The sequence below is a fragment of the Anopheles arabiensis genome, chromosome 2 (genome assembly GCF_016920715.1).
Source record: "Anopheles arabiensis isolate DONGOLA chromosome 2, AaraD3, whole genome shotgun sequence".
NCBI lineage: Eukaryota > Metazoa > Arthropoda > Insecta > Diptera > Culicidae > Anopheles > Anopheles arabiensis.
The window spans coordinates 87641431-87668352 of NC_053517.1; the positions used below are offsets into that span (position 1 = coordinate 87641431).

Sequence of the window (26922 nt, forward strand, 5' to 3'; positions counted from 1 at the left end):
TCGTTACGGGTTTGGATATGCGCGCGGCCTCCGAGTTCCTCCTATGCCCTTCCGCGAGGCCGGTGAATTATGATAAATCGAATCGAGCTAGCCCCGAATGGTGAGAACCAGCACGGGTGGGTGGGAGATTGTGAGATCACTGAAACAAAACACCCAACCCTATCTCTACCGACTAGTGTTGCCGTTTCAATCGTTGAACCGTTTCGCGTAAAAATGATTTTACACGCATTGATAAATCGGTAAACAGAGGGAGGGGAGTTAGAGAAGAAGATTGGCAGCAGCAATCTCGCCACATAAGCCCGTCGTTACTCTCCAACATTAGCAGCAGCACCAGCAGCATAAAGAAAGGGTTATGGTATTGGGTGTGCTGATAAACGAAAACCAAATAATGAAATTGAATAATAGAATCAACACATTCGATCGTTGCTAATTCGTTTTCGAAAAAAATTAGGCGACCAAGCCGCACCCAACAAAATGGCTAATTTCAGACCCCTCCGCATGTCGGGTTCCATGGTGTAATGGTTAGCACTTTGGACTCTGAATCCAACGATCCGAGTTCAAATCTCGGTGGAACCTACCGCATAGAAAAGTTTTTTTTCTATTGTTTATTTCTCGCATAACGAGGTCAATCCTGTGAATCACTAGTTATACAAAAAAAAACTCGTAACTCGTAAAAATTCGTTTCATGTAATTTGTATGATAAGAAAAATATGTCATACCAGAGCTAATAAAACAATGCTAAAATAGTACACTTTGTCTTTATGACGGAAAATCCAATAGAAAATAGTGTATATTGCCAATTCAAATCTTATTATTTTTCCAATTATGTTTTCACTCTTACAACATTAGCGGTCGTGATTTAAAAAAAAGTATCAATAATGCAAGTGTGGTTACTCGCTTTGCGAAATTTTGCTTGTTTAATATCAACTATAAAGAAACTATACACAGAGGTGTTTGTGGAGTATTTAGAATTGTTGATTCTAAATGGTGATGATGAGATTATGCGGGAAACTCGTTATAAGGTGTACACTCTGTACACGTTAAACCAAACCTCAAGTCCAAACCAAACAAGTCCAGGTAATTCCCGAGATACGGTATTGATACAGACAGCAGAGAAACGCCATAACTCTAATTTTCGCTATAAATCGATTTGTTTTTTAGCCAAAATATAACTATTGTTTGTTTTGTTTTGCTTGAACTGGGTAGTTTTAGCTAATTGACAAAGGATTTGTGAAACTAGTACAATCTCCCACAACATAATTGCAAAAATAATTGAACAATTTAATTTAATAATTTAGCTTCAAACGCATACAAAATCGTAAGTGTTTGGAATTCTCTAAGGCATCTCCAGTACTACCTGTACCGGCAAAAGCTTAGATTTATTCTCTGTTAGTAGCACTCAAAAAATAGAACGACGAACGCCCAGTAAATCGTGTCCGAGAAGTAATGTACTCTTCAATTTTCTGCCAAATTTCAAAGCACCACTAAAAAGAGTCAACAAAGCTGGATGCAACCGGTAGGAGTGCCAACACACACACCTTCCCAGAGTCCCCAAGCGCCTGCTGGGATGTCATCTTTTTTAATCGTCTATTCATCACCTTACACCAACACCAACTTTCCCTCTGCCATTCGCTCTCTCCGTGTGCTTGCTTCCCCGATGGTCAGTTTCGGTCGTGGCCAAACGGCAACGTTGAACGAATTTTATTTACGAAACCACTCCACTGACTAGTTAGTTTGTCGACTTAAGCTACTGTCAACACACTGTCCACACATCTGCTCCTCCCCCCCCCCCGCCCCCCGCTCCACCCTTGATGGGCGAGAGATGTAAATGGCGACCATGCTATCACGCTCCCTAGTCCCGTCGCATAATACTTTCGATGGTGAAATTGCTCGACTTTAAGCCACCAACTTTCGTGCGAACCGGTACGGTCACTGTAACCGGTGAGCCAGCTTTCGGACTTTCACGCCGGCCGGGCGAGAGTCGGGCACTGTTTACACTGGGGCAGCAGTACGCTGTTACCGGCGAGTTGGACGATCCGGACGCTCTGACGGATGCTGCTGCTGCTGCTGCTACCGATGTCGGAAGTGTCGGTTTCGATGCGCTTTCAGGTGTGCACAAACCATCACCGACCGGGGCAGTAGCAAATCCCGTTTGATCCGGACTGACCGTTCGGAACGGCCGTTCGCCCGAGTGAGAACTTTGCCGATCGGGACTGGTAGTGCACGAGAAAGGTGACGTTAGCTCGCAGCCTCTAACACGCAATCCACTCAGCTCGCCCAGCAGCAAAGCGTCCAGCGAGTGGGCCGTGAAGCGCACCGTCGAAGGGAACTGTTGGTTCAAGCAATTATCACTTTTCCTCGCACGTGCGCTTAATTCCATCCTCGGATGTCGCTCGCCGGCCGGATTTAGTGCGTTAAGTTCATTTTCGTACTCGCCCTCAGAATGTGTGCCACTCGGGGAGTGTTCCAAGAACTCTACTTCATCTACACCGTCGATGGAGGGAACCGTATCCTCGTCGCTCCGGTGCTTGATGTGGTGGCATGCTGAAGAAGGTGACCATCTTCCACGCTGGTGGCCCACTCCATCCCGGGCTCCGCTCGTATCGGCTAATGAAGTTGTGTCAAGGGAGGACGTCGGCGAATCACCTGCTACCAGCCCATCGGCCAGCAGCGCTGCTGATGAGGATGCCCCGTGGACATAGCCGCCGTGAGGGTGATGGTAGCAGCCGGAACCAAGCAAAAGCAGAGCCGGATCGGCCAGCTCCGGAGACGGCTGCTGCCGCTGCTGTATCAAATCATTTCGCACTATCAGATGATGAAGATCAGTGCCCTCGTTTCGTCGACCGTGGGGCTGTGGTGGCAGGTGCGTTACCGTTGACGGGCTCATAAAGTCTCCGGTCGGTGGAAAGGCCAGCGCAAACGGTGAACCCTGCGAGGGAAACAGAGGGGAAAAGAAACGGAAACTGTACAAACCGCGGAACTGCATACGATAAGCATCGGCAGGCAGGCCTGTTTGCTCCCCTTGTGCTCTATCTTTTTTTTTCTATCCCCTCCTATCTCCCAGCTCCACGGTGAAACAGAGCAACCGTCCTTTATTTATCTAACCACATCCGACCGCCTTACCTGGAAGTGGCCGTTCAGGATCAATTTTGCGTTGCGCTGTCGGCGGGTACGACGGCGCCGGTAATTGCCCTGCTCAAACATATCGTTTGCCGACGGGTCCAGCATCCAGTAGCTACCTTTGCCGCCTGCTCCTGCATTACCTCCACCGCCTTCACCGCCGTCCCCGTCGGACGATTGGCCCTTGCCGCCGGTTCCGGACGCTTTTTCCCGCGGAACCTTAATGAAACAGTCGTTCAGCGAGAGATTGTGCCGGATGGAGTTCTGCCAACCCTGGCGATTTTCGCGATAGTACGGAAAGCTGCAAGAAGATACGCGGATATGCGGAGGCGAAAACGGAAGAAACCGTACGTGAACGAAGGGCGGCAGATACTGGGTTTGAGGAGACTAATTGGATGAGTTGGAAGAAGCACGGACGGAGAGATGTGGTGGATTTTATCAACACAGAGTTCCACCATATTAAATCGTTGCATATCATATAAGCACCTTATCGTGCATATTTTAAAATACTTTTTCTAATTGTATTACTAAAACCAGCGAATCTTAATAGTTCGAGATATTTGCGTGTGTACAGTACAGCACGATTGGAAAAATTCTCATTAAAAAAATCAAATAACCAGATAATTTCTAAACAAAATCTTATTTGCATATTATTCAAACGCAGGTCATGCTCATCAAATATACAGGTTGTTCCCGAGATATGCTATTAATGCGGACCGTGAAGAAATCGCATATCTCAAATTTCCGAGTAAGTCGTATTTTGCGGGGTAACACTCAAAATATTTTTAAAAAAACTTGAAAAACTCTCTTAGTTTGTTCAAACCAAATTTAAATACCTAAACATGGATAACCAATATGACGAAATGATGTTTAATTTTCCAAGTATTATTCTAATCAGAACATTTACTTCATTAAATTTCACATTTACTTGCCAAATAGATCTAATAAACTGTTCGCTATCCAAATTATTTTAATGTAAATGACCGATATTGTTTATAAAAGTGACTACTCTTTTGCTATCTTCTGCCCAACTTTGATTTAAAAAAATCGTACTTACTTATCCATAATGTACTTATAGATTCCGCTTAGTGTCAGCCGCTGGTTCGGTGCACTACTGATCGCCATCGCTATCAGGGCAATGTAGGAGAAGGGTGGCTTTTCCGGCCGATGGACCGACTTCAGGAACGAGAACGGCAGTGACCAATTGTTCAGCCCAAAGTACGATTGGCCCAGCGTGGCCGCACTGTGCTCCGGATGGGGTAGGTAGCGTCCACCTGCGTGCTGACTGCTAAACAGTGCCAGATCGTGGTTGAGGCTTTGGATCTGCTGTATTGCTGCCGCATAAGAGCTGTACGGTAACATTCCGACGGATTTCGGGGACGTTTTCCGGTTTCGACAACAAAGATTTTCTCGTTGATAATTCACAAACAGTTGAGTATTTGGAATCACTAAAAATATTGCAGATCGATTTTCCTGACGCACTGTACACTTTACACAATCTAATTGACAACACTTTGAATAAATCCACCCGTCTAAGAACAGTTCGGCCTCATGGAATTGAGATGTTACTCGAGAGGTTGACCTTTGCTCACAAATATTCACTCCACAAGAACACGGCGCAATGCGTCTCACACGAGATGAAGCAAGCGACTAAAATCCTGCCTCTCCGTAAACCACACAACGAGCCAACCCTCCTAACGCCATTGCGCGCCAGTTCGCGCATCGTTAACAGTGGCTTACGCCCCCTTAGGGCCACTGCTGACGACGATGATGAAGATCCAAAACAACGCCATCGACCGCACGCAAAACCATCCCTTCCATCCACCACCCCATACCCGGGACGCGACTTAACCCGCACGCACACACACACAGCATCTATTTATTTTATGCAAAACAGAAACAACTACTTTCATCTTTCATAAACACACGGCACCTTCGACAAACCCGCTAAGCGCGATCGGGGAAAAGGATCTACACCTCCGAAGCGAAGAGCACCCGCGCGCACAACCAACCGACCCACCGACCCGATCGTTCCCATAAAAACGGTAACTCATCCCATCGCCACATTATTTATGCTTTACACTACATCCAGCGTCGTAAACGTGCAATGCAGCGTGCAGCGATGCGCGAAGGATGAGAATTGTACCGTTTTATTGCGCTTTGATTTTTCCTCTTCCCGCGTGGAAGATTTCCACTACCGAATTTTCACTTGCAGTACGCTCTATCTCTCTTTCTCTCTTTCTCTATTTTTTCTGGCCCCTTTTCCTCGGAAGTCACCCGATCTGATGTGTCTTTTGCGCAAACGGAACGGGCGCCTGCGCACGAACACACTGCGCATACGTGTTTATTACGAAGGCGGACGCGACCCGCGGTTTATGACTTCCTTTCCCGTTTACCGAAGCGATCCGTGCCGCCGTGTCGATCGCGGATCACTGCCATTTGGCTCCGCCCATCTATTTATTTAGAATTTCCACGACCACAGAAAATTCCCATTTCCAATGGGTACCGGTGGATCCTTTCTACCGTGGCAAATGGATTGTTTTGCTTTTGCCAGTGTGGAAAGGTAGGGTATGGGGGAGAGGTTTTGCCATAAGCCGATCTATGATTTGTGGTCGATGATGAGTGGGGATTAAAAATGGTGTCACATTGACGGAAGCAACATTCTACTTCGATCTGTTTTTGTAAGAATTTAAAAGATAATTTATTGCCTTTTCATGCACGATTCTTTCTAGTATTTTTTCGGGGGAACGTCTGTTTCGAATTATTGCTCAATGTATTCCAGATTTCAGCGATCTTCTCAAAAAACACCAAAAGAAAGGTGGCCTTTTTTTGAAGATCTCCATCTACAAACAGATTGGTTTGGGAAATCTTAGCGCATTGTTTTGTTGGATCATTTAAATATACTTAAGGGAATGCAATTTAAGGTTCCTCTTGAGCGCAACCTATTGCATACTTAAATCAATGTTTTAGTAGATCATTGATATTGGATCAGTAGATCAATCCAAGGGCCTTCATCCCAATTATCAAAGAGAAGAGTCAAAAGTAAAGGTTATCCTTAACAAAGTCATATTTTTTACTTTTTTCACGGCACTGTTACCTAAAATCATTGTATATTGGTATATTAATTATCACATCGAAGGACTTCTAAGCCCATTAGATTAGGTTAGATTTAATAATTGATTTAGTCTCACACTTACGCACAACAATTACAAAGACGCTAAATATTCAAACGAAGAAAATTAATACGGGACAACACATCGGCAACCTTCAAGCCAGGCTCTTACGCATCAGATGCCGCCTTATCATATAAGATCCTTGTCTCCGGAAAGGTCAGCAGTGTACTCGAGGACGAAAGGTTCTAGCAGCCACGTACAAATGAACCTACGAGAACAATGCTATCATTGAGAAGCCCAATGATGACAGCTAGCCTGTTGTATTCGGTCGTCGAGTTGCGGCAAGCCGAGCAACAAACACCTTTTCGCGTAGTAGTGGTTGCTCTCCCACGAACGGATCACGAAACGGGTTGTCCTACGCTCCAATGAACTCCAATCGCGCCAATCTCCCCGAGCAGAGGAAGACCACCACACAACGCTGGCATACTCCAGCACTGACCAAATAAGTGCACAATAAAGCGTTTTGGTGCAGAGTAGATTGTAGAGTTCGCGAGTCATGTTTACGACCAGTTCTAGCAATTGGATGCATTTTGTTCAATTTTTCCATTTGCAATATATTTAAATTTCCCAATTTTGTGCTATGCAGGTTTATAATAGTGTTACTAAAAGATAATATTACTTAAACCCCATAACGAAATCTAAAATGAAGATCTTATCTTTCTCCCCATGATTACACTTCCAAAACCACTTCACCGTTCTTGCCTTGAATCAAATCTTCACAATATTCACTTTCCCGCGTTTCACTTTGATGTTGCTACCAGTTGCAAATTTTCACCCTGCAAAAACATCCGCCCACAAGTCACAGGCCTCTGCCGTCTTTGGCATTCACGCGTAATGCCACCGTTCTACTGTTTACTCATCAACTCCTCCACGAGCGCACCATGGCCATCAACGCCATCAACAATCGGCCAATCCCAGCCGAAGCCTTTGAAGTCAATCGATCAGCCGTTAACATCCGGCCAGTCGAAGTCGAAGTTCCACATTCTTTAGCACCTCTTCCGACAACAGCAACAACAAAAAAAGAGCCGGGAAAACACCGGCATTTACAACGGCAACTCATTAGCAAACGGCCAAAGCCATACATACCGTTGGAGTAGGGAAAAAAAGGCTGGGCGGTTTCCTTTTTATGCCCGTGCCGGGCCAGTCTTTTAATCTTTCAAGATGTACTTTAAACCCCGCAAAGTGTACTGGAAATAAACAAAACATTCATCATAATAAACACCTGTACGGTTGGCCCCCGTACCCTAGGAGCTCCTTTGGGGAAAAGCAGGGCTCCTTTGCTTGATGATCTGCTCCAGAAGGAGCAAAATACTTCAAAACATCGGTTTTCTTCGAATCACGTCTTTAAAAGGTCTGAAAACACTCGCACCCACAGGCCTCTGGTTTGGCCTATTAGCAATTGTTTGTAGCTCTTCCTTCTTCCTCACTAACATTCAGCGTCAAAGCAATGCAAACCCATTTGGTTGGGATCAACGAGATCTGTGTGTAGCCTATTTAGTGCATGATCAAAGGCACTTAAATTACGCTTCTTTTTAACATTCATGTTTTTTGGTATATATATGTTCCGTCATTTGTTATTTGTAGGAATATTCTTCCCAAGCAGTGGCTCTGTCAATCAACCAATCGTGTTCCCATTCTGCATTTGCATCACTTTGAGTGCCCGTCAATATTTTCAACACGCTTCTCAACGTCTTAAAACCATCCCGATGCCCTTGGCCGACTGCGTACGTTTATGACCATTATTCCAGGCGACGTCTTACGTCGGCTAATCTTTTTCTAGCGCCACCGTCATCCGTCCAGGTTCGTTCCACAGATTTTCCACATTTTCTTTACTGTTCTTGCTACTCTTCCTACTCCTTACACTTTATTGCATTTTATGTTCACGAGTTTACAGCGCTTTCACTGCTCTCCAGCGCACAGAGAACGCACAGTGATGATATATTATTTGTTTATGAACATGTCCCCGATCCCTTCCGCAGGCTCCGGTTTGGTGCAGCGACAAATTTGTAAATCCATTGCACATGCGGTAAAGTTCACTTACGAGCGTGCACATCCTGGTTGTTTTTTCGTATTTGTTCGTCTTTTTTATTGTCCTTTTACTGCGGTTACGTTCCGTGTCGCTGTGCTGTGTACGCTTGCGATGGGTTTTATATTTTATGATTTGCTGGCTTAATGCTCTGATGCACATGCACGCTGCACGATGATGCTTTCGTCCGATGGGATAGAAAGACACCGTGAAAGGAACACGTAAGTGCCTGTAAGATTGTTACTCAGATGTTTTATTGTTGCCATTTTCTTCGTTAAATATTAAAAAAACAAATTAACTCACGTGGCGAACAATAACAAATAAGCGTAGGATCAAGACATTTAATAAAACATATGTTACTCAAAGCTGTCTTGAAAGACTTGATAGTAGAAAAGAATAGATGAACGAAAATAGAAATAAAAAAACAGAAGTGAAACTTAGATTTTTTTCGAAATTCGACAATTTTGTGTTATTATATGATAGCAAGCATATAAACAATATACATACTAGTTTGTATTTCACAAAGCCAACCACAAATAAAAAAAAGATCATACTTTTAAGAATGTATACGAATACGAATAGATATGTTACTAACAGTAGACAGAAGTGGATTAAAAGCATATTAAAAGTTAAATAGAAGTAAAAACATCAAAATTATATAACTTTCGGATAATTTCATAATTTAAAAAAGAAGCTGAAAACACATATAGAATAAGTAAAATTGATAACTACGAATAAGCAAAGTCAAGAAGTAAAAACAAAACACTCTAAATTGTTACAACTTGTAAATGATTGAAAAATAATACAAAATGAAGCACAACAAATGATAGAAAATTGTACAAACTGATACAAAACAGATAAAATAAGTACATTTTTGAGAAAATAGAGAAAATTAGACGAATTTTTTAAAACAATTGTAGAAAAACATTATCAAAAATAACACCAATCAAAACTAACAAATAAGCACAAATAGACACACTTCCCCCCACACTTAACACTTCCACCCCAGAACCACATGCATCAGCCTCACTCCAAATGTACCAATCATAATGCTAAACGGAAATCAAATGCCACACAGACACACACCCATCATTGTTTGTCCACCATTCGAATGCTAGTGGGTCGAAATCAACCGCCCAAAACCTCTTTCGGACGTACACAGTTTGCAACATTGATTTCCACTCAATTTTATCCCCATTTCTGTTCGGAAGAACAACCACCAAAAGAGAAGGATGCTAGTGTGTTAAGTGTGGAAAATAAATCCCTCCAGAGCCGGTGGAGAAACAGTACCGGCGACATTTTATGATTGTTTTTCTAGCGGCTTTAAATATTTCCCAAGCGTACCCCAAGTGCTGCAAGCGTTTGCAACCAGCAATGCAACCAGTCAGATTTGCTCGATGATGCAGCCCAAAATTCGGCTGCGCAGTATTATTTCAGGCCCTACGCCCTTTCGCTGTTCCGCTGCGCTCAAATGCTGCGCCCACTGCTACGCTAGCAACGGTTCTTCTGCGGTCGTTGGTGTTACACACGGAGGACGGGGTTGTTCCGTCGAGCACGTGACATTTATGGCTTTCTTTACTTCTTCCAGCCTCGCCGGCTCACAGGAGCGGCTGCAGGAGTTCGTTTGCACTCTTCCTCTGCTTCGCGGACCGGATTTTTCGTTGCCACTTCGGTGGTAGTAAACTCTCTACTCCAGCCATAGTTTTGATGGTTGAGGAAATGCGGAAAAAAGGAAAATATTTTATATTTGAGCTACACAAACATCAGCAGCGGCTCCGGGCTGCTTGCCCCGGTCGAGCTGCTCAGCAAAACCTCACGCCGGTGCCGTTGTGGATGGAGTAACAAATTAGTGTCACTATTTGTTTTCTTTATGTTTGCGTAATTGACGTTAATACAGTAGCGGTGGAAAATCCTTCTAAAGAATAGGAACTGTGCATTGGTGGAAAGTCTTCGGTAAGCTGTTTGCTTTTTGTCACTATTACTGCCAATTGCTTCAGTAAGAATGAGAGTGCCAGTTGAAGGAATGCTGTTGAATGTAAAATATAAAGTAATTGCAATAGTTTTATAACACACTTTTGCAATAAAAAGGTTGGGTTAGTTCTTAAACAAAGAAATACATTTAAACCAGGTAAACAAAATTCTAACATAGCTTATTAACACAAGCATTAATTTTAACCTGCAATCACATCTAAATGATCCAGGAAGACAAGATCTTCTCCATGATCTAAACATTGTATCAGAGATCTGAAGTACGACTGTTAATTAAATATACGTAAATAGTCTAACTATGCCTATATCAACCAAAACTCGTCCTAAAACTATACCCAAACATTCCTATTTATTTATTGACTCACTTGACTAACTAACAACGTATCACATCGAACCGAACTTAAAATATTTATCTGAGCAACCCAGTTCAACGTTGGACACGTTTCTTCGTGGCCACATAAACTCAAACACACACGGTTGAAAAACAAAACTCTCGCCCAGCAATTACGCTCCCGAACGTACTCCACGTTCCCTTTAGAATGTATCCTTCCCGACTCCGAGAATAAAGAGCCAACCCAAATACTATTACTATTTGTTTTGATTTGTCCTCCGAAATGGGCGGAAAAAAGGGGTTTCGTTCTATGACGATGACGATCACTCGTACTGCTTTTCCCATTTTTCCTCCACACGTGTACTGGATGTGCACACAAAGACACACTGAAAAATGCCATTCAAATTACAGTTTTCGAATCACTCGCCATCTCGCACGCGTTTTCTGGCGCTGGCTAACAAGAGCGGTAAACGGGAAATCCGGGACCCACAAGAAGCCTATCCCACCCGGGCAACGACACATTCTTGAACGGACGATTTCGGTGACAAATGAAGGCACGCTCGCTAACGTTCGCCTCTGGCCGATGGACGATCGTTAGGGAGTAGAGAAAAATGCCTTCCCATCAACCGGGAACTGCTGCTGCTGACGTCGTTCGCGAACCATACCGGGTGTCGTCATTCACTGCAATTCCCGGTACGTATGAATGTGCATTAGGTTGCGATAACTTGTACGAAGGATTTGGAAGGGTATTTCGTTAGGGAAATGGTGTAACAGTAAATTTACAAAGAATAGGACGGGTTTTACGGCATGATATGCCTTTTTCAGAAGTATTTCACCATACTTTACAAGCAATCAAAGCAAAACCAACGAGGACTGACTTATTGAATCCTTTGTCTTGAACATTCAATGATCTTAATATTATTATAAATGGCAAAAGATTTCATTTATATAAAGTTCTTTTATTGACACATTACGAGAACATCTGAAATGTTGTAAATTTATGCTATAGTGTCGCTCTCTATAAATAATAAGCAAACAAACTGTGACCTGTCTTGGCGGTTGTTGTTGCCAGTTATTTCCACACTCAACTGTACACAATATTCCAAAATATTTTCAAACAAAACACATTCCATTCTCGCTCATCCTCACCGTCTCACACAAGTCACCCATCACGAGTCACTTTACCCACAGTCACCCAACATACACCCAAAAATATGTTTTTCGCATGCTGCAAGCTATGTTGATACATTATCACTGAAGCGATTCCTAGCGACATACCGGAATTTAGCTTCAGCTACAAGATTAATAGCGCTAACTGCTGGGATGGCTGTGATGAACTGAAAAGGTTTCTTTTCCAAAAAAAAAAAAAGAAACAAAAATATATCTCCCACATTTCCGTTCCCCGGTTTGGCGATACGGGTGTCGCGATATTTAACACCTAAAACTGGCGATTTTTGGTGCAAACCGACGCGGGCACGTGTCGCGTGACGTTTGCTCTGTGGTGTGTGTGGTCGCCTTGACACGTCGGTTTGATTCTCGTTGTCGTCGTCGTCGTCGTCGTCGCCCTGTTCCGGTGGTTTGAATGTTATTCCACTTACAAATGTAGCGTGCCGTCTAGGGGTCAGAGTAACTTCGGCCAAATAAAAGCATTGCATTTCTACTGTATGAGCTCATTCATACATGATGTTTTAAATATAGCATTTAGTGCTAAGAGTCTGTGCTTAGTGTATGCTGGCATGACAGGTTCATATTTTGTAAATAAATAACTTTGATATCTGCTTGGACCACTTCTCCTGAATTAAAAAAAAAACTTTGATATCTTCCCTTTGCTAGATGTGGTCTGTTGTGTAATCAAGTTAGTTACTGTTAATAGTTATGTACAGTGGAGCGCCGTTTATCCGGGCTTCTCGGGCCTTGATCTCGACCGGATAAGCGAATAACACGGATAATGAGTCAAAAGATATATTTAATCACCAATTTCTGATTAGTTCTTCAAAAAATTCCTATTTTTTGATAAAAATAACCCAGTTTTTATTTACTTCATGTTTTTTCCATGATAATATTTGTAAATTGCCATGAATTATAGTGTGTTTTGTTATGATATTGTGCTCTTATAACCGCTTTTTTTAAATATCCTCCTCATAACGCAATGTCACCTTTGTATTGAACTGTCATTTCTCAACAGCACGGATAAACGGAAAGCCGGATAAAAGGTACCCGGATAAACGATGCTCCACTGTACTTTAATTTGTCAGGCAGATGTGTTGATCTCAACAAGTTTAAATATTATAATTCTTTGATGAATGTGTGTTGGGTAAGGACATCTAAAAACTGCCGTTCAACTGTCGTTCAAGGCCAAAGCATCAAGGTCTTATTCTTCTTATTCTTCTTTTATCTCCTATTTGTCTCCCTCTTCGTATTCTTCTTCTTTCTCTTCTTCTTCTTCTTCTTCTTCTTTTCCTTCTTCGTCTTTTTTTTCCTTCTTTTTCTTTTTTTTCTTCTTATTCTTTTTCCTATTTTCTTCTACTTCTTTTTATTCTTCTTCTTCAACTTCTTTCTATTCTTTTTCTTCTTCTTCTTCTTTGGTACAACAACCGTTATCGGTCAAGACCTGCGTGTGCCACTACTGGACTTGGCTTTCAGTGACTGAGTGATTAGACATAGCAGGATAGTCAGGCCTACGTCACGATCTATTCGGAGCTTGAACCCATGACGGGCATGATTATTAGTCGTACGAGTTGACGACTGTACTATCAGACCAGCTATGACGGACATTAATGTAACTATAAACTATGTATACTTGCTCAACCAAAACCCAGCAACGCTGTCAACCTACAAATTAATGCACCTATTTCACGAAATTTATTTGTGAATGGCTTCGTTAATACCTTCATTAACACCTAAGTGAGATTATTATCCCACAACACACACCACAATTATACTTTCACATCATGCGCTAAAATCAAAACTGATTTAAAGCACTTCCAGTGATGAGCCGGTCCATTTGCATTTAATTAACCAACCGCCCCGTTCAGACAGCTACACGACCGCCCTGGATTGACACGTCATCAGCGGGCTCCATCCAAAAAGTATCAGCCCACACAGACTCATCGTTCAGCCATGTTTCAGCTTTACATGTTTACCTCTCCACAATTACACACAACGTAAACGAATGCAATCGATACATGCCCGTGCCACCAACACGGAAAGCAGCACATTCTAACGACGGTTCGATTAATGAGACCGATTTTCATTCCCAATAGCTTCATCATCAGCACGATACCAAAAGTAACAAAACCCAACCGGACACACCAAAACCACACCACATCCTAACACACATACACACACTTGCCAAGAGGCACCGAACGGAAGCGGGCAGTTAAAATCGGTTAAACGGTTGTTTGTGTGTTTTTCAATTTGAACCATTTGGTTCCGAGTCGTTTTTTTTCGATATTTATTGACTTCGATTTGGGTGGTTTTGTTCCGATTGGGGATGATCGCTCCAACACGTCACGGGTGCGGTGCGCGCGTTACAATGGTTTACATTTTCCATCAGATTGTTCGGTCTCTTTTTCTCGCTCTCTCTCTCTGCAGGTTGGAATTCTGAGAACGAATTAAATGTTCCCAATAGAACAGGCAAACAAACGGATCGTCAGGAGTATCCCCTGGATGGCCAGGTTGGGAGCACGGGAGAAAGGGTTTTAGAATATTATTTTCAAATTTCTGACGAGCGCATCGTACGGCTTTTGTTGGCTGGATTTCCTCATCTATGCGAAACCGATCGATATTTACTGATCGTAGTTACCCGTCGACGATCTGACAGATCGTGCCGTAAACCTTTACCCCAAACGAGGTAGGCTGCTGTTTACCCTCCCGCTCTCCTTCTCTCCTCCTCTCTCTATTTATTTGATCGATTGTTTATTTGTTTTGAAATTTACACCATTCTGAACAGTAGCGGGGAGATAATGCTGATGTCTGGTGGGTTTTTTTTAAATACTAAGGCCGATAATACTAAGACCCCCCGGTGGGTGGCCCTAACCGAGCAAAACGAGATGACCCGTCGAGAAAACGGAGGTCCCGTTGGGCAGAAAGGATCGCACGGAACGGTCTGCAACAATTCAAACACACACACCGGACGTGTGTGGTTATTTCGAATATTTTGCGCGATGCCGAAACACTCCCGCAGGGCACATTTTTATGGGGCCACAAACGATCGTAAAATGTGTACACACCACACACTTTGATCTTTCGGAACGTGCGTTATAATATTTGTGCCGCGTGAAAATGGTTTACATTTCCAGTCCGAACAAGAAGCCGTATCGATGGTGCCGTTTGTGGCGGAATTGTTGACTGTTGCCACATGATCTCTGGTAGGATCGTTAACTATGACGGAGAGGTGTAAAGATTGCTAACAAGGCGTGTGTATTGGACATCTAGGACAAAGGAATGAAAGCACGATGCTTCTAAGAGTTCAGTATAATAATATTTATAATTAATATCTGATAATAGTAATAATTTAAAAAGGACAAAATCCCCTTAAGGTATGCAATCCACATTACAAAACAGCGTTTTGTGCTATTGTAAAGAAGTTATTCCTTTTTAATCACAAAACTTGAGATATGCTTCAAAAACTAAGAACTACGATGTTTATTTTCAACCAAAATACTCAAAGCCCGTCCATATTTTTTCACAGCGAATCTCATCTCATTCCTATCAGGAGACTTTTCACTTTTTATCGCAGTTTAAGCATGTCTCGTAAATATTTCAATTACCAATAAATTTCGATTGAGTCCATTAAATCGCAGGGTCCGGGTGGGGTAGTAAGTACCGGGAGCATAATCTAAGCCCCCGGCCACGGAACACGGGCATTAAAAATGGACCCACCAAACACTCCCATAACCGTTTAGCAGCCATTAGCCTGCTTCATGGCTTCATCAAAGATCAATCATATTTATATACCCGTACGCCATCATCATCGGGCCTCAAAGCTGTCATCGTTTGTCTCACGGCACGCCGCACCGAATCGATTGTACATGAGAAAAATCTCTTTCTTCTTTTCCATCTCTCACACACTCTCCCTCTTCCCGGCTCTCGGTCAGAAACGGCAACTTAAACGGTTAATTGACATATTTTGACGTCAGCATCTTAAGAAGTCGTAAACAGGGCTTCAAGTGTACGCGCGTACACCCACCATCCCACCAGGCCCAACCTTCGGGGCCTGTCCCTATTTTCGGTGTGCTCGCGTTACAGTGCATCCGCCGTCCATCGGGAACGAGGGAAAACCGATCATAAAAGATGCCCTTTGGTGCCAGCGAAATGGGAAGGGAAGGAATGAGCCGAGAGCCGACCAGGCTGTACCGTGCCGAGGGTAGAATGCGATTTCTGGGAAGTGATTTGTAAACAGATCACATTTTTCCCATACCGCTGCAGACGCTGGAGGGCAAATCCAGACACATTCTACTGGATTCTAGGCTTGCTTTGAAAGAAATGCCGACGGGATTTTCGGTAACGGCACCAAGCCGTCTAGTTTGATGTTTAGGGGGATAGAAACTATAATTCAGTAACACCTAAAACACGAATTTTGCAAACCAAAACTGATGCCTCTGATCGATCCTAGCTGACACAATTGAACCAAATTAAAAGGTGATCTGGTGTTGTGTATCGACAAACACTAAAGATCATTTCCTCGAAATCGTATCACTCTCTAATGCTCACTTGTCAACGCAACCATTACACCCGCCTATCGCCAACAACACTGATCGCCAACCGAAACGATCGCGCACAGTTTTGTTGCATTTTTACGACCTTCACATTTACACATCCGATCGTAGCATCTTCGAACGCATCTTGATCGGATGAGATCTAGCAGCAACGGATTCGTCACCAGCGTGTTAGCAGGTTCCTTCTGCCTACCACAAATACCAGGCAATGTGGTCCATTTTCCAGCTACCCCGCCCGGGGAACTCGATCCTCCGAAAATGGTTTCATCGGTCGTAAAATCGGCCCTGTCGGCGTGGTGCATCCAGTTAAGGGAAATGATTTAACTACTTCCAGGGAAACTGTGTTCCGTGTTTTAAATACCACCCAACAACGAACTCACAATTACTTAAACGGTGCTGTTTCTCCAGAGATTTCCCCGCTTTCCAGCTTTCCCGAAAAAAAGGCCTTACACGCCCTTGAAACCGACGATCAAACGTGTACTTGGTCTGTTTTGAGCGCAAAAGGGGAATTTCTAGTACCGCACATATTGCGCCCTCCGGCCACCACAGCCCGACCGGCCAGCCTTTTCCTTCCATCGAGATTGATGACGGATGGCCCGCGGCAGCCCCGACGGAGACAGTTTTATAGGTGAAAGTAATGTCAATTTTAGGGATTTTATTACCCTACCACCCCTGGTGCACCTTAAATGCAGTCTCAGCGCGCGCGCTCTCTCTCTCTCTCTCTCTCTCTCTCTCTCTCTCTTCAACCCCGTAATGCGTACCGGTAGTAAAATTGCTTACGGGTAATTTGAGTGTACCAGGGCATCCAACCATGCATCCAGCAGCGGCTGCAAAGCAATGTCCAATGTCATTGGCGAGAGTAATTGAACCGTGTGCCGTGCATTGTAGTAGTATGTTTTGGTTTCGAAGTAATCATGCCCATGGTGCAGTGTCCTTAAAACTGAGCGCGCGGTCGTAAAAGTTTGTTTTCCTTCCCCTTGTGTTGTGTAACATCCTTTTTAGCGCTGCCGGCAGGCACAGGAAGGAAGGGGAGGGCATGATTGTAAGCAAACAAATCATAAGAAATATTTATTTTTATTTTTATAGTTGTCGTAAGATCCTAAAACGGTTGTGAAGATACAAATGGTACTGATAATGTGAGATTGCAGCTTCCGCTCGCCGTATGTGATGATAAAGATGATACGTTAAGCCATTCTCTTATTGGGGGTTTAGTGCGTTTTGTGGCTTAGAAAAATATCTTGCCATGTAAATGTAAGAAGTGATCGGTTCGTTATGGGTTAGAGGCCTGCTAATGCAATGTGATCCACGGTCACTCAGCGTTGGGTTTTAGTTTTAAAGTTAAATTAAAACATAACAAGGCGTATGTGAGTACCGGTACTATAGAGGTACTATATAGTCTCAGCTTCGTCCGTCGCGAAAGGTTCTTTGAGGTGAACTGATCTTTCAGGCTGTGGAATGACTGGTTGGCAGCCAGCATCATTGCGCGCAACTCAGCTTCCATGCTATTGTCGTTGCTTACTTTTGACCCAAGATAGGTGAATTCTACGACGACTTCAAAAGTGCGTTCACCTATCTGTACGCCACGCCTACGTAGATTCTGATTACTTATTGGTAGGCCCGCTGATGTTGCCACCATCAGTTTAGTCTTTGCCTCGTTTATCTGCAATCCGAGGTTCTCTACCGCCTGCTCGATCCCTTGGTAGGCTTCTGCTACATAAGAGAGCCGCAGGCCAATGATGTCTATATCATCAGCGTATGCCAGGATCTGGGTTGACTTATAGACCATCTTCCCGTGTTCTCCACCCTCGAGTCGCGGATGGCCCTCTCTAGCTCCAGGTTGAATAGGAGACAGTATAGGAATATATAGGAATATATCTCGAAAGATTCACATATTTCTAGGAATTCATAATTCCTCAAGGATTCAAATAGCTTGAGCTTTTCATTATTATTCTTCTTTTCATTATTATTATTCTTCTTCTGGATTCATGAATCCTTGGAGTTTCATGAAACTTTGAAGAGTTTGAAGAGAATCGAGAATCGAATCACTCATCACTGAAGATTCATATGAGTGAATCTCAACGAAAGTTTAATGAATCCCAACACTATTTGAGATGAAGTATTTCAACTAATCAGAGGAAGAATTGCCAAAAATAAGTTAATGGACAATTCTTTGCAAATTTCGGATTTTACTACGAAAGATCGTTCAACCAGCAATAATCGAAGAATCGTCCGGAGCTGGAATCCATTGGAGTGCGAGTCGACCGAAGCAGGAGTCAGTTGAATTCGAAATTTGCTTGTGTTGGTGTCGTTGGGGGTCGGAGTCGGTCGAAGTCCGAGTCAACGCGAGTCAACCGATGCAATGTAAGGACTTTGAAGCCAACATTGTTTCTACCCCACAGCGATCTTTTGGATTAGAGAAGGATGCAGCCAAAACATCATACAAAAGATCTCTTATTCCGAATCCGACGCTTGTCGACTTCAACACCAACAGTCCCCTAATTCGGCTGACTACGTTTTCGATCGACTCCAACTCTGACTGACTCCGACTCCAGCCGACCCTGGGCGACTCCAACTCCGATCGACAACCCGAGAGGCGTTGGGTGCGCGGCAGAAAGTCATTCGCTAGTTTCAACCTAAATAACAGAATACAAGTTACATCACATTACAAACAAGCCATTTAAAATTCTTCTTCTATTTGGCGTTACGTCCTACGCGAACATGCCGGCCTATACAGGCTTTCGAGACTTAATTCATTACCACGTAGCCGGATAGTCAATCCTTGCTATGGGAAAACAAAATGTATAATTTAAAATTATGAACAACAATCTTTTTAAAAATATTATCATTCTAACGTATCGCCTTAGCCATCGTTTATCCGGTCTTGTTTAAGCATTAATTGTTACTGTGTGTGTGAGTTTTTTTTAACTAATAACTCAGTCATCCTATACGAATTATTTTTCCTAGCCCACGAATTCAGATGAAGTGCAAAAATCTATTTTAAAAAGCAGTTTTGTATGCTGCCATCTTCTTCCAACATCACGGTGTCTAGACAGCATAGTCAAAATAAAGATATAGTAACTCTTATGTCTTCAACAATCACTACTCTTTGCCACTGAAAGTACGTAAAAGAAATAACGCTTCTCACTCTTCAGAAAACAGTGATTATTTTTTCAACAAATCACACACAACAGGCAGGAATGATAAATAAATAATGCGTTGGAATTTCGGTCAGCACTTAACACACCGACAGGACAGGCTGAAGCCGTTATAAAGCCGAAACGATCTTCACGTCAACGTTTGGTGGATGCTGCTATGGGGGTGATCCATTTGGGTCTTTTCGGATTCTTTTATAGAGTGCGTGGGACTACTTGGGATCGGACTTGTTGTGACATTCTATTTCTTGACTCGCTTTTATGTTTTAGCTGGTTTACACAATCATATGGCGTTCTGCGCTTTGTTCCGCAAAGACTTGCCGATTTTATTGCTTGATTTGTACTTTGCACCGTTGATGCAAAATAGTAATATGAAAACAAATACTTTTGTACTTTTTTATTGGCCAACATTTCTCTGTCAAACATCGTTTTCTGGTTTCACTTCATCTTTTATTATACAAAATGATACCGCTTCTACCCTAGTTGGAGGTTATCACTTATTATGTTTCATTTCAGAAGAAAAATACGTTTTATAAGTAGAAATATCAAGCAGATACTTAATGGTTATGGCTCTCAGATACCCTGTATTATTGATATAATTCATTCAACTCATTCTTCATTTATAATAACTTTAATCCACCAGATTGTTGTAAAAAACAACTCACCTTCATAATACACATAAGACGAATTCTTCGTTTCCGTAATCCAATGCACACCCGAATACAAATGGTGCATGTTCTTCTAATCCGAAGTGGAATGCAATTTCTTCTTTTTCTGTTTCATGTGCAACATTGCCTTTATGGAATCAATATCTTCATATTTGTCGGACGTGGTCACTTCAATGTAGCGTACTTCCCGCGCCCGGAAGTGCACCACTTCCGTCGGTTTATTGTGAGGCAATGCGGCTAGCCGGTGCCAACATTCCCCATCGAGTGATACATCAACGCAGTAGAGCACATTGTCTGCGCTTTTCATCTTATAGCACACCTCGATCTTGTTGATGACGTGCGCTTTTTTCAACACGACATCGGCACATCGTATCCTTCCATCGTACAGCTGTGACCATACGATTTTATCCTTCACTACGTTCTCTCCTGGCACTGCCGGGGAGGAAAGGGAAAGCAATTAAAGCTATGCAAACAAACCTACAGTAAAACGACATTCTTACCTACGCCACGATTACGCAGCTTGTAGAGCGTTTCCTTCTCGGCAACAACGTTCAGCAATTGGTCCGACTGTAGCACCCCGGTCGGTCGCACCACCGTGACCAGCTCGTTGTGGGACATCAGCGGAAAGCGCACCTTGTCGTATATTTTCTTGTACTGATCCGCATCCGCGTCTTCCTTCGCTTGGTACCACTTATGCACGGCGAGAAATATATCTACCTCCGGTGCATCAAACTGATCCCGATCGAGCAATCTGCACAGCGACTCGAACGTGAGATTTTGGAACGTCTCATGCCGCAGCACAGCGAGCGCATTCCTGTCCACAAACTCGTCACACACCGCAAGCAGATCGGCGAGATCGAACAGCCGACCGGCGTGCAAAATAGCGCACACATTGCCCGCGGACACGTGCAGCGACAGGTAGTTGATGATTGCCTTCTCCACGCTGGGAAATCCGTACTGGATGGCCAGCCCGAGCGTGTCCAGTATGTCCTCGTCCTTCATATCCTTCAGCGACATGCTGCCGGAGTAGATGTAGCGCAGCAAATACTGGAACGGTTGCAGCGGAACCTGCAGCGCAATCTCGGTCTGCTTCGTTTCCTCCAGCCCACCGTACAGCAGCGCTTGGAAGTATTCGCTCCGGGCCGCCAGTATCACACGGTGCGCCGGAATGCGCTCCTGCTCGACGACGAACGTAACGTCCGCCTTGTCCTCCTTCATGCACAGGCCCGCGATGTGTATCGCAAGCAGAGCTGTGTCTTCGAATTCTTCATGATTTACACTATCCACATGCTTTGCGGGCGATGGCGTATCGTTCTTTTTTTCCTGATTAACGCTCGCCATGGCGCTTCAGCTTTTTGCTTGAACAATTCACCGTACAGATATGAGGAGCAAGTTTTGTACGTCCTACGGGCAACGCATGCCGTGCAGCTGTAAACAACGACCCGGTGTAATGGCGCCAAACGTGACATTTCGCCAACTGTCAAAACAACAAACGAACGGCTGTTGCTTTGGATTTGCAAGAAATCCGGTTCCGAAATGCTTTAACATTGATGTAAAATACGATTTATTACTTTAAAATATCGGATTACGAAACTAAAGTCCAAATTCAAAGCTCAAATCGAGCTATTTACCGCCAAATGTTCTGGAGTCATTTTTCTCCACAGCATGACCCAACCACTAGGCACCTTGCCGGCACGGCTGCCAGCCAGCTCAGCAAGCAAGGAAATCGCCGTTTGTTTACATTTGACGTTTCGTTTTCTTCTTCCCCTTCCTGTGTTGTTTTGAAACAGTCGCTGTCAAAGCAAAGAATTTCACGTCCTTCTGCAAGTCGTAAAATGGCCCACGGTAAAAAGTGAGCCGTTTTTCGGAGCGGTATTGGTGGATCTAAGCGTTTAGAAAGGTTAAAGTAATTCTCCCCCGGGTGGAAGCGGAAAGGAAGCTACCAGTTTCTTGTCTCACGCACAGTGCAAACGGACTATGGCCAGTTGGATGGTGCAAGTGGATCCCGTGCGTTCGCATTTTCAGCCGTATTTCGTCCATATTATCAATCTGTCGCACTCATCCCTTTCCAAAGTTGTTCGCTACAGTGACCGTGAACTAGCACGATACCAGCGTGACACTTATCTCGACGCCACGATCCCGGCTTGAGCGGACTACTAGGATTGGTTGGCATCGCCGTCACTTTTAAGCATCGCGCGCAGGAGGAGCAACCCTCCAGAAGCACCGCCACCCGTTCGGCCTATGATGGATTCGACGTCGAGTGACGCCGGCAAGGAAGATGACGATGAGAGTTCGTCCTCCTCCACTACGAGCGGATCGGAAGCGACCAGCCCGAAGCGCTCCGAGCTGGACGATTTCCGCGAACAGTGGCAAAAAGAGTTGAAGAAGGAACACCACGTCGCGAGCGCTGCTACGGTTGCTCCGGCTAGCGGTAATGTGGGGGATGGGAAGGATTCGATCGAGCAGCAGGCCCGCCTCCTGTTTCAGCAGGGCTCGGAACTGGAACGAAGCGGCAAGGTGTTCGAAGCCATGCGGCTGTACCGCCGGGCGACTCAGCTCGTGCCTGATATCGAGTTCCGGGTGTATGACAAAAAGCACGCCAAAGCGACAACCGCTGCAGCCGAGGTGGACGGGCTGATGGAGCGCATGCTGGAGGCAAACATTGACGAAGACGAGGAAAATCTGGAAGGTGTCGATCTGGGTCTGCGGTTTCAAACGCTGATGGCTCGGTCGGGAAAGCTGTTCGAGCGGGCGAGTGGTGACCGCAAGCTGATCGTCACTTCGGCCCACTTTTCCGATCTGCCCATGGAGGTCATCCTGTACATTCTGCGCTGGGTGGTGTCGAACGATTTGGACCTGAAATCGCTCGAGCGGTTTGCGTCGGTCTGTCGCGGTTTCTATCTGCTGGCGCGAGATCCCGAAATATGGCGTCATGCCTGCATGAGGTACTATTTAATTCAACTTTTATGACATGTACTTTTGTTCTAATACAACAATTGCACTTATTGCAGGATTTGGGGCGTTAATCTGGGCGTGCTGAAGGGAACACCGTTCGGCTCATGGCGCGAGATGTACATCAACAGGCCGCGCATACTCTTCCACGGGTGTTACATCAGCCGGACGAGCTACCTGCGGTCGGGGGAGAACAGCTTCCAGGACCAGTTCTATCGCCCGATACAGCTGGTAGAATACTATCGCTACTTTCGCTTCTTTGCTGATGGGAAGGTGCTAATGATGACGACCGCCGATGAGCCGCAGCAGTGTGTCGTGCGGCTAAAACAACGTGTCCCCACACAGAATGAAATACTGCGCGGGCATTACCGGTAACGGGATGAAGGACAACCAGAAGGAAGCATTTTCCCTTTATTGATCATAATTTTGCATCATTTTTGTTCGTACAGACTGCACGACGACATCGTTATTGTGGTCATACAGCGCAACCGTCCATCGGCAGCCGGGCAAATGCAGCGCCCGGGACGCAAGGCACGTGATATTGAGCCGGAATATGGACAGCAAACGTTTCTGATGGAGCTACAGATTGTGAGCACTGGCAAGCGGCCGTTCAGCCAGCTGCACTGGAAGCAGTACACGATGGTGCAGCAGCGCAACAATCAGGAGAAAACGACCCAGTTCGAGCTAACCACAACCAAGTATCCGCCGCTGTACTTTTCGCGCGTCAAGAGCTACCACCAGGAATCGGAAGGACCATTGAAGTAGTTTGCTCGTGCGGCGCGCAGCACAAGCTCTTTGCTTGCGAGAGCCTAAAGATCAGAAGCTGAATACGATACTTTACCCAGAGAGAGAGAGAGAGACACAGTAGGAGATGATTTATTTTTTGCATGGTTTTTTTTCTCCTACCCGTAGGTAATGATAGTACGAAAAACAATCGTGTTAATTTTAACCCGTTTCGGTGAGTCGTGTGATGGGCTGAAATTGTAAGAAGAGAAGCAGTTCTTCGGTGTCAGAAAAGCCTAGCTTATATGAATGTGAAAAGGCTCGAGAAACCATCTTAAAGGTGAATAAATCAGTGTTATCGAAATAGTTCGTAGGCTGGTGAACTACTCTCCCGAATTAACTAAGAATAAGCAAACTCGAGGTATGTATAGTTTTGTTCACTTTCGATAATTTATTACTAGCGAGAGCTATTGGATAGAGAAACTGATACAATTTAAAATATTGCCATGGAATATGCGCAATTGTGTGGTTGTCCGAATTCCCGATTACGCCTAGTGGATTAATTTGTTCATTTTTGGCTAGTTTTCTCCCCCGTTAATGCGCTTTTAGTGGATAGCAGTGATAAAATAAAATGCGCCAATGGCCGCTATATCCACTCTTTCAAACATATGCAAACCCCACTGTGGTTAAAATAAAATCTTCCCCAACGGGGCGTGAAACCCTGCGGGGGCTTTCCATCCCGTGTGTCACGGACCAAATACTGACCTTCGATATAGTTAACACGTTAAAAAAGAAGAATCGTTCAATCGAGCAATCAATGTCTCGCGCCTCCCATAAACTGCTTAGGCCGATGGGTTGTTCTTCATCAGCTGTATGTCCGCCGCCATCATGTCGGCGATCAGCTCCAGGAATGTTACCTTCGGCGACCAGCCCAGCTGTGCCTTCGCCTTGGACGCGTCGCCCAGCAGCAGGTCGACCTCGGTCGGGCGGAAAAACTTGGGATTGATGCGCACCCGCACCGTATCGGTGCCCTTCTCGACCCCCACCTCATCCACGCCCGTCCCTCGCCACTCGATCTCGCGCCCAATGTACCGGAACGCCTGCTCCACAAACTCCCGCACCGAGTGCGTTTCGCCCGTCGCGATCACGAAATCTTCCGGCCGCTCCTGCTGCATCATCAGCCACATCGCCTCGACGTAGTCCTTTGCGTGGCCCCAGTCGCGCTTCGAGTCGAGATTGCCCAGCTCCAGGTACTCCTGCTGGCCGAGCGAAATCTTGGCCACCGAGCGGGTGATTTTGCGCGTCACGAAGTTCTCCCCCCTGCGCGGCGACTCGTGATTGAACAGGATGCCGTTGCAGGCGAACATGTCGTACGCTTCGCGATAGTTGATCACAATCCAGTACCCGTACATCTTGGCACACGCGTACGGCGAGCGGGGATAGAACGGGGTCTTTTCGTTCTGGGGCGTCTCCGCCACCTTGCCGTACAGCTCGGACGTCGATGCCTGGTAGAAGCGGACCGTCCGCTCCTGTCCCACCGTACGGATGGCGTCGAGCAGCCGCAGCGTACCGACCGCGTCCACCTCCGCCGTGTACTCGCTCAGATCGAACGAAATCTTCACGTGGCTCTGGGCGGCTAGATTGTATATTTCGGACGGGCGCACCTGGGCAATGATTTTCACCAGCGCGCTGCTGTCGGTCATGTCACCGTAGTGCAGCTTCATCTTGCCCTCCCGGTGCGTGCGCGGATCCGCATACAGATGCTCGATGCGCGACGTGTTGAACGTGCTCGCGCGCCTTATTATGCCGTGCACCTCGTAGCCCTTGTCCAGCAGAAATTCCGCCAAATATGAACCATCCTGCGGGGTTTCGAGGGGGTTAGTTTGGAAGAAGAAAGAATAATGACACATACTGTAGGGGAGGAGAGGCAGCCACTTTAGCTACTCACTTGACCCGTAATGCCTGTTATCAGTGCCACTTTCCTATCGACCGGATTCGTCACTGCCGCTTCGCCCTCCATGCTTAGCGGACTAATTTAGTACGATAAAATCACCCGGCTGTTTTAGCGCTTCTGCGGCAATAAAAAATGCTTCTGCGGAATGGCGTGTGGGTATGGGTGCGAAATGGAATTTGCCAGCAGCTTGCGAGCGGGGACCGGCTTTTCCGATGCCTTTTTCGTAGACCAGCTCGCTGTGACGTGTATTTACATTTGCTGCCGTTTGTTTTGATAGCACCGCACAGTGGATTCCCAGGTCACCATACGGGTTGACAGGCTTAAGGCCCAGAGAACATTTGATAAGGTTTTTTTTCGCACCGGCTTGCATAATTCGATTTTTAGGACACGCAGTAAAATACGAAATTTAGCTAAGTTTGTGATCATTTGATAAATTTAGTGGAAAATAAAAGAAATTGAAGCTAATTGGACAATCGCAACGTACCGGTGCAACTTATTTTTGATACTTATCAAAGGCAGGACCTTTTTGCCCAAATATATTGTTGGTTGGTCGTTATTTCACACTGATGTTTCAATTACTTGTTTATAACCCTTTATTTATTTTTTATCTTCTACAAACCATCATTTGGCAAGCATTTTTTCGCGAAATTCCTTTTTTGTTGCAGCGTAAAAAGCTTGTTCACGCTTACATAATAAATCCAAGCACCCACAGCCGCCACTATAAACCGCCGCAAGCATCGTAGCAATCAGTGTGGCCAGATTATATTGGCAGATTTCGGCAGGAGCACTGTTGAGAACGCAACAATTTAAATTTAATCAATTATTTTAATGATTACCCTGCTAGGAAAGAGAATGAAAAAGTGTGCGACTTTCAGGCGAGGGGCATATAGAAGCAGGGGGAGACGGTTGGAAATACACGGAATTACGCAGAGGCGCGAGCGTGTTTTGGTTTCCACACAGTTTTTGCACTCACACAATTACACATGTGTGTGTATGTGTGCGTTCACTTTCAGCCTGCGCGCTCAGTTTGGTTTTCTCGCAGCGGCTTGCTGGTATCGGTGTCTCGCTCGTACTAGTGCAGCGTGTTCGGGGAGAAACGGGAAGGAAAGGGTAT

The 26922-nt window shown here is 44.9% G+C and overlaps 4 protein-coding genes and 1 non-coding gene across 6 annotated transcripts; 2 read left to right on the top strand and 3 right to left on the bottom strand.

Annotated features, from left to right (window-relative positions):
- Nucleotides 1–504: 504 nt before the first annotated feature.
- Nucleotides 505–576, top strand: Trnaq-cug. Its single transcript has one exon. It is a non-coding gene; the product is annotated as a tRNA-Gln (tRNA).
- A 1227-nt stretch (nt 577–1803) lies between these two features.
- LOC120894537 lies at nt 1804–4898 on the bottom strand. The gene is made up of 3 exons (XM_040297185.1): nt 4178–4898; nt 3124–3421; nt 1804–2929 (listed from the first exon to the last, which is right to left on the bottom strand). Exons 1-3 carry the CDS (start codon nt 4480–4482, stop codon nt 1853–1855), a joined length of 1680 nt encoding a protein of 559 aa, XP_040153119.1. The 5' UTR covers nt 4483–4898; the 3' UTR covers nt 1804–1852.
- Nucleotides 4899–19733: 14835 nt separating this feature from the next.
- Nucleotides 19734–21635, bottom strand: LOC120899836 (BTB/POZ domain-containing protein 9-like). The gene is made up of 2 exons (XM_040306106.1): nt 20680–21635; nt 19734–20611 (listed from the first exon to the last, which is right to left on the bottom strand). The coding sequence occupies exons 1-2, from the start codon at nt 21518–21520 to the stop codon at nt 20253–20255; spliced, it is 1200 nt and encodes a 399-aa protein (XP_040162040.1). The 5' UTR covers nt 21521–21635; the 3' UTR covers nt 19734–20252.
- A 322-nt stretch (nt 21636–21957) lies between these two features.
- LOC120899826 (F-box only protein 9) lies at nt 21958–24218 on the top strand. Of its 2 annotated transcripts, XM_040306094.1 has the most exons (4): nt 21958–22186; nt 22254–23124; nt 23191–23502; nt 23581–23896. In XM_040306094.1, the coding sequence occupies exons 2-4, from the start codon at nt 22421–22423 to the stop codon at nt 23894–23896; spliced, it is 1332 nt and encodes a 443-aa protein (XP_040162028.1). In that variant the 5' UTR covers nt 21958–22186; nt 22254–22420. The 2 variants fall into 2 exon arrangements, with proteins under 2 accessions (XP_040162028.1, XP_040162019.1); XM_040306085.1 differs by having other exon boundaries at nt 21958–23124; nt 23581–24218.
- Nucleotides 24219–24280: 62 nt separating this feature from the next.
- LOC120899842 (GDP-mannose 4,6 dehydratase) lies at nt 24281–26153 on the bottom strand. Its single transcript, XM_040306120.1, has 2 exons — nt 25803–26153; nt 24281–25713 (listed from the first exon to the last, which is right to left on the bottom strand). Exons 1-2 carry the CDS (start codon nt 25872–25874, stop codon nt 24697–24699), a joined length of 1089 nt encoding a protein of 362 aa, XP_040162054.1. The 5' UTR covers nt 25875–26153; the 3' UTR covers nt 24281–24696.
- Between the last annotated feature and the right edge of the window lie 769 nt (nt 26154–26922).

Bases quoted from the DNA above. Each gene is read 5' to 3' on its own strand.
- LOC120899836 (XM_040306106.1), bottom strand. From the start codon at position 21,520: ATGGCGAGCGTTAATCAGGAAAAAAAGAACGATACGCCATCGCCCGCA. The intron at 20,612-20,679 runs GTAAGAATGTCG...CCTCCCCGGCAG, and splicing joins GCTGCGTAATCGTGGCGTAG to TGCCAGGAGAGAACGTAGTG.
- LOC120899842 (XM_040306120.1), bottom strand. From the start codon at position 25,874: ATGGAGGGCGAAGCGGCAGTGACGAATCCGGTCGATAGGAAAGTGGCA. The intron at 25,714-25,802 runs GTGAGTAGCTAA...GAAACCCCGCAG, and splicing joins TAACAGGCATTACGGGTCAA to GATGGTTCATATTTGGCGGA.
- LOC120894537 (XM_040297185.1), bottom strand. From the start codon at position 4,482: ATGTTACCGTACAGCTCTTATGCGGCAGCAATACAGCAGATCCAAAGC. The intron at 3,422-4,177 runs GTAAGTACGATT...ATCTTCTTGCAG, and splicing joins TATAAGTACATTATGGATAA to CTTTCCGTACTATCGCGAAA. The intron at 2,930-3,123 runs GTAAGGCGGTCG...TTTCCCTCGCAG, and splicing joins TCCTGAACGGCCACTTCCAG to GGTTCACCGTTTGCGCTGGC.
- LOC120899826 (XM_040306085.1), top strand. From the start codon at position 22,421: ATGATGGATTCGACGTCGAGTGACGCCGGCAAGGAAGATGACGATGAG. The intron at 23,125-23,190 runs GTACTATTTAAT...CACTTATTGCAG, and splicing joins TGGCGTCATGCCTGCATGAG to GATTTGGGGCGTTAATCTGG. The intron at 23,503-23,580 runs GTAACGGGATGA...TTGTTCGTACAG, and splicing joins ATACTGCGCGGGCATTACCG to ACTGCACGACGACATCGTTA.